General features: G+C 39.4%; 1 protein-coding gene across 5 annotated transcripts in view; it reads right to left on the bottom strand.

Annotated features, from left to right (window-relative positions):
• The window catches only part of LOC102225031 (SRSF protein kinase 2-like), a 68064-nt gene that overhangs the window by 30277 nt on the left and 23690 nt on the right, over window positions 1-14097 (bottom strand). For 2 of the 5 annotated variants that reach the window (XM_023349666.1, XM_023349661.1), the window contains exon 1: window positions 9591-9694. The exons of the other annotated variants lie outside the window; for them this stretch is intronic. In XM_023349666.1, the coding sequence (XP_023205434.1) occupies window positions 9591-9679 (89 nt within the window). In that variant the 5' untranslated portion in view covers window positions 9680-9694. Of the gene's footprint in view, window positions 1-9590; window positions 9695-14097 lie in introns of those variants that run through there. 5 annotated transcript variants of the gene reach the window in all.

Raw genomic sequence — 14097 nt, 5'->3', positions numbered from 1 at the left:
CACAGACTGTGATGTGTGGGACCCTAAGTCTCTTGTTTTTCCGAAGGTGCACACGCAAACACAAATAAGTTGGTGGTGAGTCAGTTCTGAGTTTTTTTTTTTATATATAAAATAATCATTTGAATGACATTAAACAGAGTTTTTTGTGTGGATGAAAGGCCAAAACACAGAAAATGTGGACTAAGCCTAAAACAGGATTAGGCAACCAAGAAGTCAAACACTTTGGACTTTGACTGCACAAAATCTGTGGCTACAGGACCCAACAACCTATCTGTTTGTTGCCATGGCAACACCAGAAAAAAGGGGGCCTCATAGGTTTAGGTATCAAAACCTTAACGTTGTGACGATGCAAAGACACACACACACACACACACACATGCAGACAGGATTTTGGGGAGGGAGAAGGGTGATAACTTGACATTGAGATTTCATTGTGATTTTACAACTCTATCAAGCATTCACACACACACACACACAAAACAAAAATACGCAGGCTGTCAAGGATCTCTGTCCTTGCAGCAGGATGTTCCGTCCCTTTTTACCAAAGCAGTCACGTAGAGTGTCATACATCACATCTATAAGCTCGGTGCTTTTGTGAGACTCATCCTGCTATTGGCTGTACTAATACCACCTCCCCCCTCTTTAACTTCCTGAAGCCAAGCTTAGCTGTAAGCAGAATTAAAACAGTCTCTTTAAGATGGGCAGAGGAGGCATGGTCACAGGAAGAAAAGAAAACTCAGCGGGGGAACAGCTTAAAACGGCTGCAGAAACAAACAAGACAGGGGACGGCTGAGAAACACAAAAGGTGAGACGGAAAAACGCAAACAGAGATGTGGATAATCACAGGAAAACAGAAGATGCAGGTCTGAGGCGGAGACCAGAGGGGGAGAATAAACAGACAGATTATTCAGGCACAGAAAAAGTCCAAATACAAAACCTGCATACGGAAACGGGTCGACACGATCGGACGCAACAAAAAACAACAACAGATCAGGAAAGACAAAAGACGAACACCAACCACCGACCAACTGAAGGTAGATTTTTGACAAGTCGGGTAAATTGGAGTAACTCACAAGCCACAGTGGCAGATTCACTACTTAAAAAAAGAACAGTGGCTGCTAGTCTGCTACTAAGGCAATTATCAGTCAGGCGACATTACATGTCTGTGGTGAGGCGTAGAGATGGCCATTTATAGTATTATCATTTGTCATTTATCGTGATAGATGTCTTACAATATGAATTTTGATTCATGGTTGTCACAATATATTCCAATTAACGGTGTTTAAAATAGTCCTAAAAATGGTCAGTATTGTTGGGATTGTTTGTTCAATGAGATAATCAATAATTATCAATAAATTTAAAAAAAAATTATTAAATGGAGTTGCTGTGTGCAGTTTAGTGATGCAAATCACACTTCTTTATACGACTGGTGTCCTAAAGAAGCATGTTACAAACGGGAATATTTTTCAAGCACAGTTTGTGGATCTATAATCGCTGTGTCATGCAGTCACAGCCATACGGTTACTTACAAAAAAAAGAAGCAAATCGTTTTCATCCCTTTTATTGTCATCACAAAATGTTGCGCTAAAACCTGAAGTCCATATCGCCGACCCCTACTAAAGCGTTCTGCAGAAACCATCACATATGGTTACAGCATTTTATTAATAAGGAGTGGAAAACAAGTGACAGTGATAATATGTGAGAGCAGTCATTGTTCTGCTCCCAATATCAATGCTGGTGTTTTTGTTTGAAATGTTTTAGAGGTTTCAAACTCTTCTCCCTTGAACATATGATTAGTCAGAGTGACACCTGAATAACCGGGTAGGTTGCTTCACAGAAATGTATTATTCACCTAATGAATGCCTATGTCTATTTAACTGTGTTGAAAAATCACATGGTCAAATGGTTAGAAATAACACATCAGGTAAATACAGACGTTGTGAGTAAGCATCAGCTAATAGAGTCAATTTTCTTCTTTTTTTTAAAGGTCCCTTTAATTTTCACGTTGCCATAGTGCCTAGGAGTTCATGGTCTTATCCCATTATATTCCAACCATGTTCACATTGTGAGCTAAAAGCACAAAATAACCCTACAATTAATAGCTGCAAGGCAGAAACCACCCCGAATATCAAGCTAGCTTAAAGACTGCTATCCTCCAGTGTCTTGAAAAGTGTTCATGCCACTTGGCTTTTTCACATTTACTTCTGCTACAACTGCAAGCAATGCATAGCAGTGTATTATAAGCCTGGCGGGCCACCAGGCTTTATTTGGGCCCCCACCAAGCTTAACAAGCAATAAATAACATTGCTTATTTATTGAAGTTTTTTTTAAATGTTTGCATTTTTAAAACTTTATAGTTGGTGTTCAGCTATTAATCTTCCAATAACACATAATTAAGTGATATTTTCAAGTTTCCTATCAAATTTAAACATTTTTGAACTCAAAAACATGACGAGTCGCTGGATGAATGACTGCCTGAGTGCCCCAACCAGCAGGCTTAGCAAGTTTTCTGGGGGAAACCTTGCTCCATACTTAATAAAATGTGCCGTTTTATCTTGTTTTCTACTAATGTTCTCTTATCAAACCTCTGAGGCGTTTGCAGAACAGCTGGATTTATATTGACATCAAATTAGTTTTGGAAGAAACTGTATAGCAGCAGTTTATTGGGTTGGCAATGAACTTTCAGAAACACTGTGTGTATAAGTTAACTTTTAAGCATGTTTTGCTCTAATGTAAATGGACTGAGCCAGTGTTTACGTTGCTGAGTCCTTAAACCTCGACAAGTAATCCAGAAATAAATCCTCCTCGCTTCGATATTTGAAAGCGCGCTTTCAGTCGCTGTAGCTGTAAATTGCAAGTCTAGACAAGAAGGTTTCAGCCAATAAAACGGCACGCGGCGCGAGGGGAGCTACCGCAGAATGCATCATCCAACCCGTCAACTTCTTATGAGTATTGACATGAACAGGCTGCTTCGTCACACCTTTTACCCCGGCGTGAGTCTGTGTGTGTCTGGCTGTGCGCAGTTTTCCCCCCCATCTCTCTGCTCACGCCCTGTAATGGTATCTCCAACCCCAGCGGGGAGAAAACAAAAGGACAAAAAAAAAAAAAAAAACAGCCCAGCATGTTTTTCTGGGTAGTTTGCTGACAGGAAAGCCCTCCTACCTCCTGAGGAAAATTAGCTCAGTACATTCCAGTGTGACAAATGTTCAGGTAGATGGAAAGATGTCGACACTGTGTACATTGTTCACACCTGAAAACCAGCTAAGTCATGCCATCTACTGAAGTTTATGACGGCAAAGTAATGGTCAGATGTAATGAGGAATGTAGAAGATGCTCGACACGATGTAAGTTAGCGTTGGTAGCATAACTTTGCATGTTCTCCCCGGTCTAAAAACATGGCTAAATTGCCCGTGTCTCTGTAACAAATTTTGCTGGGTGATAAATTATCCCAGTAATTCTAGCAGTAAATGACAATACTCTTGTTTTTAGTCTCTCAAAGACTAATAAACCTTAATTTTGTGAAGGATACTTAACACTGGAACTGGGAGATATTTTAAATGTCAAAAAAACACGACAAACAATAATAAAACGGGAACAAAAAACACTTACGACCCAAACCAATAAATAAAACGGATTATGACGTCTCTAAACAAATTTCCCCCATTTTAATTTTTAGTGATTAATTGCTTATTGCGACAGGCTGAAATCATAACAAATCATCACCAAACATAAATGGTCAAAAAAGGAAACCTTGCTCATCGGTTAAAACAATGGGGAGATTGCTTGATTAATAGTTTGAGAGAATTTTTTTATTGATTTTGGAAAAGGGTATAAAATCATTCTCAACATGAATTTAATATAACGTAAATAAAAACATATTTTTAAAAGAATCAATGCTGCTCCTTTAACTGTTTTTCGTTGTCTTTTCAGAATTATGCTTGTAATTTTCTATGGTTAAAATAAATGTTTCATCTGCCAGGGGTTTGTCTAGCTGGACACATAGACAGACAGAAAGTATATGTAGCTGTTAATGCTGATAAGAGGAGATTTCCTGATAATAAACAAATAATAATAATTATTATTCTGTTGCTGTGAGGGATCCAGAAGTCTACATGCCTGGTCTTTCACTTGCCAGTTTGTGTTTGTTTTGTTTCCAGCTAAAAGGCTTGGGAGAAGAGGATGACGCATTTATATTGAAAGAGAATGACGTGTGGCTCCGAATTCCTTCGCCTACACAGTGTTGGACTGGGAGTCTCCTTTGTTTTGTTTTTTTGAGGGGGGATTGCAGCTTATGAGCTGATCAGCCATCCACAACACACATGCAGCAGTCTTCGTGGGGACGTGACCTATACGGTCAAAGCTGGGGTTTTCCTCGTTTCGGTAGCAATTTTGATTGGCATGTGTGAGGCACAATATGCCATTAAAATATTACTCAAGTGTGTTTTTGTTACACTGCTTAATGTCTCTGGTAACATTTCTCACTTGATGGTTAAAATTGAAAACAAATGTACCAAAAGGGAGTATTTAGCACCTTTTTCTGCTCTTGGAGGGGTTTTTTTTGTTGCTTTTTTTAATCCAACAGACAAAGCAGCAAGTACATAAAGCTTGCTCTGTCTTACATCATCTTCCTTCAATTTATTCTGGTCTAAAATTTTCTGCATCATGAAGATGCAGAAAGGAAGACGTCGTCTTGCTAATAACAACCAGAGTCACAGGGCATCGCTAACACATCTCTGACCGATGACAAGCCACGCAGAACAGCTGATCGCTCTCAAGTTCAAACTCGATGACGCATCCTTAAACATCTTTCATTATCACCAAGGTAACAGGTATTCCTTAGCAACAAGAGCCCTGTCCTGCGCTCCCCACATTAAGGCGTGGGGTTCCTACACCAGTGTGGCGGTCCTTCAGCTCCGGATCTCCAATGCTGCGGAGGTGCCTATCTATACCTCTGATTCATTCACGGTGCATCTTTCCTTTCTCTCCATCTTGGCCGTGTGAGCCAAGACAAGCTGAGTCATTCTCTCCGCTCCTCCAGAGGATCCGTCTGCTTGCAGAACTAAGATCTCGCAGCTATTTTCAGGATGCAGCCTGACGTCACAGGCGGCACTGTGCTCCCACGTCGCAGTCTGTAAGCTGCACAGCATGGCTTAGCAGGATTCCTCCCATTCCACATACTGTACTTATTGGTTTTGGACGGACTGTCGGTGACAGAAGGCAACAACAACCCATGCATTCCCAAGGCATCAGAAGAAAGAAAAGTTGCAGTGGTGCAGACTGTCAGCCTGAAGCTTATAGATCAACTTCTAACATGCAACTTATTTAGTTTATATGCAAATTATTTCCAAATATATTCAAATAGAATTTTTTTTTTTTTAATGATCAACTATTTCTACTTCATGTATTTATTTTACTTGCAGAAACGTTGACATTTTTGAATATCTGCTTTTCATTACAACAAATGGAGCTCATTCAGGTTTAGCTAATTCGCAAAGACATGTTGCATGTTATTGTTTACATCCGCAAATTTAGCGCATGCGAACAACACCGGAGGGCAATAAAACTCTTCTTTTACTTGCCACCCATGGCTGCCACGGAACAATCCTGTTAACAAAATGAAACGTAGAGATGTATGTATTATTAATTTAGAGCAGTGCGCCACAGCACAGCAAAATCACTCATATTCTTTGTTTCCCTCACTCTGTTGGCTGTGCTACGCACAGACTTGTTGCCATAACAACTGACCGACAACAACGGCACTAGCGTATCAGGATTCAACACCAAAAAAATACACAAACATTCAGATCGGTACAGTATCATGTTTTCAGGCTTGCTGTTTATTTTGTAATTATTAATTAATAAGTGATCGTCTGAACATTGCAGTGGTTGATTAGCCAATTTAAACACCTGCTCTACTAATGATTGGTCAGAGCTGGTGTGTGGGTCGCCTTTTATTTTTATTTTATTTTGTTTTTTAAATTAACCCAAAAGACACCAAATTCTGCAGCACATCTACATGTTAAAGTTGTCAAAGTCAAGCTAGCTTAACTGACCTAGTTCCCTCTCCCTTGCTATTTTTTTTAATTAAAATTTTCCTGACCTTGTCATCTACTTTTCGTAGTGTTGACAATTAGTAGCAAAGCACTGCATCCTGTTTTCTTGTACATTTCACGCATACATTTAAGATTTACCACATTAAGGTGACAACAGCTAAAACCAATGGTAATTATCAGCAGTAGGTTTTTTCCTCTCCAGCAGGGAACCGGAGGGGGGGATCTAAATACAACGTTTATCTGGTTTTATTCTAAAGTTGTCTTACAAAACATTTGAAATGCTTTACAAGTACAGTGAGTTTTTCTTAAACTCCATAAACTTTCTAGAGTTGCGCTCCTCGTGGTAGCAGCATGCTAGTGTTTCTCTGTTACATTGGTTCTGATTTGTTCTTTTTGTTGACTTTTGTTTAGAAGTCTTTTGGGCTTGCATGTTTACTCTGGGTTTTGGATGCTGTGCAGCCAGAAGGAGTTTTACTCATACGTTCTTTCTTTACGATATTTATGAAGCGTAACCGCAATGTACCCAGTTGTTTTTACAACTCAAAGGTTAAAGATGGATCAGGACTGCTTTGAAATGGAAACCCAACCGACCACTATCCTTGAGGCTGCTGGTCGGTTGGGTGTTTGTCACTCCAATTTACAGAGACTGTATTGATTGTTGGGAAAACTCAGCAGAGGCCAGCGGATGCGAGTCCACTCACTGCATTATATTGACTCAGCTATATGGTACATCCATTATTAGGTGCAGTTCACACACGGGCGTGATGCTAACACACAAACGCAACATCCAGCAAACATCAATCCTAGTATGAATTGCCACAAATACCTAATATTAAAGTTGGAAAACATACAAACTGTCATATACTCAAAGCTACTGTTCAGGTTTTATCTCTCTAATAAGGGAAGAAATTAACCACATTCCTAACACAAAATGCTGCTGGGATCAGCGGTGCTTTTTCACTTTGCAGTCCTCTCCTCTCTCTATAGCGCTCTTGTTCTCGATGCTCTGAATGTACACATTTCAGTGCAGTGAAGCAATCCGGCTACAAAGCCGTTTTATTGTTATAGTTGCCCACATCTACCGAGGGCATACCAGCCATGTGCAAGTATGTAAAACGCTATTATGAACACCTACACGGCGCCTCTTTCTGTAATGCAGTTAGCCGTGTATTTTTAATTTATATCATATGCCTTTGAAAGATAAAACAAAACATTAAATAACTACTGATATGCAAACCCGAGTTAAACCCGTTTAGCTCAGTTGAAACATGCATATTTGCCGCAGATTTTTCTGAGACAAACAAATCTCTTAAATCTGATTTCTTTTCCTGTTTCTTTTCTGTTTTATTATTTTTGCATAACTGGCAGTTATCAATGCAGGTTTCAGAGGCAAAAGTGGCGTGAATGTAAACACATAAGCGACCAACTTTTTTTTCCCAGGACACGTTCGGTTCTACAACACTATTTTTATAAAGGGATAGCACAACAGAAGAGCCTGTCGGACACATGCCGACCAGAGCTTATGGGTCAATGCAGTGTTGTTCAACAGCTATAAGGTAAGTAGCTGGTTTTATGTTGCATACTTGAAAATGCAGCAATATTAGGATAACTGCTACACAGAAAAACAAGCTGAAGCACAAATTCGGTAGCCTGTAGCCTTCTAGCAACCCGAGCTAACAATTCAAACTGGACTCAGACGCTAACAAACTCCATGAGTCTTTAAGAGCAGCTGAAACATTCTGTTGTTGAAAAACCCGAATTTAAACTCCTGCTGAAAGCAACAGAGGTAAAAACGTTGCTCTGGTCAACATTCAAGCTAGTTGACCAACTCTTATCGAGCTTATGCCATTTCCCCCGCCACTGGTAGTAATGCTAATCATATATAGCTAATGTTCTAAATGTTTACTTTTATAGTTGTATGTTTTTATTTTGGAGAATCTTTAATTGTTTTTATTGGAGAGGATAAAAATGTGTGTACATGGTATTCACAGTTGAATGACATTTGGCTTCCCCTTATAAACAGTAAGAGGAAGCAGTCTATTGAGCATATTTTTGTACACTTCAAGTGGGATTTAAATAATCCCAGAACCTGGTAAAAACCTGGTATTCCCTCTGGAAGTTACTGAGGGAATAACTTTTTTTATTATATATGAACGTGACTTGGTCAAAGCACTGTGATGTCACATCCATTTCTATAAGCAGAGTCTATAGCAACTAATGAGCCATGAGCTGCTTGGACAAAGTGATTTGTGATTTAATCTGTAATTAAAGGTTTGCCAGGGACTACAGCAAACAGATGGTACGGTGTTCTGGAGAAACATGTGGTAAAGACAAGGTTTGCCTTAGGGCTTTTTTAAGAGTTCAACGGTAAAAAAAAAAATTGTTGCCCGGTGCAAATAAAATAAAAACATGGTGACGCTTCCGTGACAACCTGGGAGACAAAAATGTTTTCACTGGTTAATGTTAGAAATTGTGTTGTGCAAAAAAAAAAAGAAAAACATTTAAAATGTCAAAGTAATGACGAGGATCTTTTAATTTCTGTTTCCATCTGAATTTTTTTTTAAAACACAAAAATGCTTGTATTTGTTAATTAGAGAATAAAATTACTAACTGCATTGACTAAATATCGACATCACTCTTATGGGGCTTTATTGCATCAAGGTCATTTCTGAAGATGAAAAATTATGATCCTGTGAAGCGATTCTCTATTATTACTTTTCATACGCAGGCTCTAAATTATACCTACTAAACTAAACACTGCTCCAGAAAGTGGATGTTAGCAGTGACAGCATACCTACAGTATATATGACTATTCTATTTGCTACTGGGCTAAGGTCATTTTTTATAGGTTTCTGCTGGATAGATTTTATAAATTTAGTTTGAGATGAAATGATAGAAATATGTATCTTATGTTTTGAACTGATACACCAGTATCACCAGAATGTATCATAATTACCAGTGAATATTACACCCTGCCTGCCATGACATTTCTAAACTGCATTGTTTAAACTTAGAGATGCAAATTCAAAATTTTACTGACTCAAATTTTAAAACCCAACAAGAAAACAAATTGTGATGGACTGGCGATCTGTCCAGGGTGTACCACGCCTCTCGACCCTTAACCTCGGAGATAGGCACCAGTATTCAAGGATAAACATGTAAAATGATGGACGGACGGAAAAATAAATACTTCAGCGTACAGTCTGAGTTTTAAAATAACTAGAAACACTAACATCCCTACAGGGTAAAAAAATGACAAGATAGAACAAGCCTGGTTTGCCAAACAGATACGAATGTGACAACACAAAGTTTGTACCACTGGAATGGAGATCTTCCTTGATAGTCTCAAATGGTTACACAATTATTTAGAAAGTTATTCCTTTAATAAGCTTCTATATGGTTGTAGCCTTTAAACTGGATGTTCTTTTCAAGGAAATGCATTAATCTATGCAGAGAAACCCTTTTATATAAATACTGAAGCAAGTCCTGACTGGTAAAACTAGAATCCACACGGACTGACGACAACTCGACGTCTACCTGATTCGGAGGGCCCTGTGACGCAGACGAAGGACACACAGAGCCAGCCCCCATCTCTTCTTGGTGTCCAAGCTTGAGTTTAACGCCATATGACAGGGAAGAGAAGAGGACGGCGGAGCAGAAAACACGGCTGCCCGCTCTCCGGTTCAGTCCACAGCAGTGGACGGACAAGATGGACCCAGCTCTAAATTCCAGCAGCAGTCACATGGAGCTGCGACACCCACATGCTAAACGCACCACCTCAGCAGAGCTACAAACACCAACGCGGATCCAGCTTCATCAACTGAAGATACAAAGATGAAGGTGCGCGCCAAGCATTTCACATTCAGCATCGAAATGCTACCAGAAGTGTTTTAATAGGCATCATCACCTGCATGAAGGATTTAAAAATAAAAAGAGGTGAAATATTGTCTCTGCCCTGATATTAAGCTGTCAGTATGTCAAGACAGTCATGCCTCAGTGTATTATAAGCCTGGCGGGCCACCAGGCTTTACTTGTGCCCCTACCAGGCTTAGCATTGTTGATTTATGTTAGTTTGGGTTTTTTTTATGATTGCTTTTTTTTAAACAGACTTTATAGTTGTTGTTTAGGTATTAATCTTCCAGTCTTCCGAATGGAATGACCACTTTACTTATTATTATTGAGTTTCTTTTACAAATCCGCAACTGCACTTGGGTATTTTTAAACACAAGTACACTCGCAAGAACACAAATAAGTCGCTTCATAATGTCAAAAGCAGGATGTTTATTCTCAGTTTGCACGCACTCACTAAAGTTAAATCTAGGAACCACAAGCTGCTTCAAGTAAACAAACCTCTGAGCCACAACAATACAGAAAAACAGCATAACAGGATCTAAAACTACACTGTTCTGTGACAAATAAGCTGACCATACTGTCAGTCCAAATATCAGCTGTGATGCAGCTGCTACAATCCATCAGTCACATTTCTTTATCGAAATAAAAGCGTTTTTCTGGAAAAATGTCGAGCTGCACAGACAGTGGCGCAGAATTACATCAGTATTTCGAAATTAGTTATTCTCAGATCAGACTTGCAAATGAATATGCATGTAGTTAGTAAGAAATCATGTGTAAATGTCAGAAGAGCTTGTTGCTCCAAAACCAAGAATAAAGCTGGAGTGCTTTGTGTACAACTATGAAGTTCCCAACACCTGCAGTTCAGTAGCAAAAATGCCCTGGAATAGCATTTTAGAAATAATAATAAGCTTATTTCTGGCAACAACGTGAAACTGTAAAATCTAGCATTTTTGAGGAACACCCTGTCCACCATCCAGAAGAACCAGGTTTTGGTTTTATGTACAGGGAAAGGTCGTGTTGGGATTCTCTTAAAGATAATTCTTTAAGTGAGTTTGCAAAAACCAGAGATCGGAAACCGCTGTTAAACACTAAGAACAGACTTCTTGTAGAAGATGAAAGCTGAACCATTAGCAAAGAACACCGAGTTAAATATCACAAATGCCACACATGGAGGCCATGTCACGGCTGTCAAACACGAGGAATTGGTGTGAGAGAGCATGTTGAGCTGGCACAATCAAAGCTAAGGAAACCCCACCCACTCTGAGCTAATGTGGGAGAAAATACATCACACACACACACACAATTTGGAGCATACTGCAGGAAGTCTAACAGGGTTTTCAGATACAACAGATGAATGCGACGCCCAGTTGGGCAGCAAACGGGGGGATACCTGGTCCTACTGGGCTTAGTGTTGAAAATAACAGCTGTGAGGACGCACATGCTTCTGTAGTGTTTGTTAGTCTGAGTGTAGAGGTGTCTTCAGAATAGGTTATCTTTTTACACACAGGCATATGCATAGCCACACAAGCAAACAAATGGCTCCCCACAAACATAAACAGGCCATTATCATTCCACCGCCTCGCTGCTGCAGCATCGGTTCTGGCCGGTCCGCCGCTGACCTCGCGTTACCCACCACCACACTGCGCAGGTCTGCAGAGGGCCATCTATCTTCTCCCTCCATCTTCCCTCGCTCTCTTCGTCTTTGCCTTGTTTTCCCGTTCCCTCTTCCGACTTTTATCTCCGTCTATTGTTTCTCCAGAGGTTTCTCCTTTCCTTTTCTCCACGCTCTATGTGGGTCTTACATATTTCCTCTTCCCACTTTATCGCCCATCTCTTAATAATTCCTCAGTGGGACCAAACCTCTTACAGGCCGATCGCTGTGCCATGTTCCCCTTTTTCCCATCCCAAAACGATCTCCTCCACCCCTGCTTGCTCACTCTCTCTCTCTCTCAATTTCCTGTTTCAGCCAAGTATATCTTACAGTGGAAAGTCCATTCCAGGAACACTAGCAGATAGCTGTGAACTAATGAGAAAGGCCCTTGCTGCAAGCTAAATACCCAACCCACATCAGAGGAGTTGAAATAGAAGAATAGGGATTCAAAGAGGTTAGGTATTTTCTCCTTCAGAATATGTATTTTAAGCTGGAGGTACACAGCTTTCAAGTTTACATACACTCATTTGAATTTTTTTTTTTTCTTTTCTAATAATGTCCTTTTTTTGGATGTGTATTGGTTATAGACCGCTGAATTGTTAAAACAAGGATTGGTGGCACATTTTAGGGGTTGTTGTGGATTTTCCCCGTCACACATTCAAGATATTAAATAGTGGAAGATATGGTGAGGATGAGAAAATGGAGGAAATTTCAAATCGTTTCATTGTGGAAGCAGTGGCGGTGGATCTGGTGGAGGAGGAAGAAGAAGAGCAGCTCACTTCCAAAAAACTCCAACTATCCCACTCAGATTAAAGGAAAGTGGTTACGACATCCAAGGAAAACCCCAAACATAACCAAGACCATTATAAACTGGAACACAACAAAACACCAGTGAATAGTTTAACAAGTTGTTATAAAACAAAGTTTTATGCCAACATGGATGGAAAGGGTGTTGGGTGATTGAAACTTGGACTCTATTCGGTGAAACCGAGTCCAAACAAACTTGGTTTCTGAAGCTAACAATAAACTTTTGGGATGGTCTCCATTTAAAGCCTGCTGAAAATGAATGCATCCACATCTGATGAGTGCATCAAGACCTTATGACTGCATCTGTATGGTGCTAAAAACATACAGTGGATAAATCAGTTCAATCATATAAAGGATGCAGGAAAACACCCAAATTAAAGTTTGTTATTGTAACATTATTATAATACTACATGTTTACACTTGAACCATGCCACATAAACTATTAACTTTACCAATGTCAATAATGAAAAATAAAACAAAACAAAATATATCAACAGGAATAGAAAAGCTGAGACGAGGACAGAGTGAGTGGTTTAATATTCCTGAAATACATAAAATGCTGCTAACCTATTGAGTCTACGGATTGGACTCCAAATGTAAAGCAGAAAAGGTTTTTTCATCCCGTTTCTTTATATAAAACACATTTTGCTTTATATAATTCCTCTGCCAGTACCTTGAAAAGGCAGCATAAACAGGAAACAGTAACTAATAACTCTTCTTAATAGGATCGTGCTGATGTCCTTTAATACATTTTTCACACCCAACGATTGAAGTGTGACCTTTGACCTCATTGTCACCAACACCCCAACGAGGGAGGGCGGCACACTGCAGATCAGGTGCCCAAATACCAATCACTTGAACGCACCTCAGAGGTATCGCCATGGCAACAGCTGCGTTGCTTACATGGTGTCTAGTTGCCACCAACTGTGTGATTCCCATCACATCCAGGACTAAGGCCTCCATATGTGGGTTGTGCTTAACCCCTGCGCCACCACAGCACCCCCAGCTATTTATAACTTCTTAGAATGGCATGTCTCAAAAAATTATACTGTTTCTGAAAAACATTCACATTTGAAATGGCTTCTTCAAGACGCCACCTAATTTTTTTATTTACTGATATTTATTGACGCAACAGTTGAGAAAAATAGTAAAAAATAACATTCACAATAATGCTGTCAGTTTTTGTTTTTTTATTTAACACCAGTAACTGATCAATCAAAATGTGTTAACTATTTATTCATGTATTTTCAAAGGTGTTTTATTAAAATATTTAATCTTTCCTTCATTACTTGGTGGGTAAAACAAAATTAATTCAGAATAAGACATTTTCATTTTTTTACTTTCAATTCACAAATATTCTCTTTGTGTTGCACTATTGCACAGATTCCTATAAAAAAAAAAACAGGACTAAAACAAACAACAGGACTATTAACATATTTTCAAGGTACTGTACACCGGTATTCTGAAACTATATGAAATATATAGACTACATCCCATCATATTTCCAAATATAAGCACTAGAGAGTACAAACACGCTGCTTAAGAGCACAATGTCACCAGATCAACAGCATTAAGAGCTCCTTCTCAATCCATCAATAACACCACGAGAGCTGCACCCTCGCTTTGCAGCAAAACCTGCAAACTTTTGACCTTCGGATGTTTAGCATGACTCTCTTAATTCTTAGTCTAAGACTCTTCAAAGGACATAAACCCTCCATCAAGGAGCAGGAGGTT

Source organism: Xiphophorus maculatus, chromosome 2 (assembly GCF_002775205.1).
Source record: "Xiphophorus maculatus strain JP 163 A chromosome 2, X_maculatus-5.0-male, whole genome shotgun sequence".
Classification (NCBI taxonomy): domain Eukaryota; kingdom Metazoa; phylum Chordata; class Actinopteri; order Cyprinodontiformes; family Poeciliidae; genus Xiphophorus; species Xiphophorus maculatus.
This window is presented reverse-complemented; position numbering and strand designations above follow the sequence as displayed.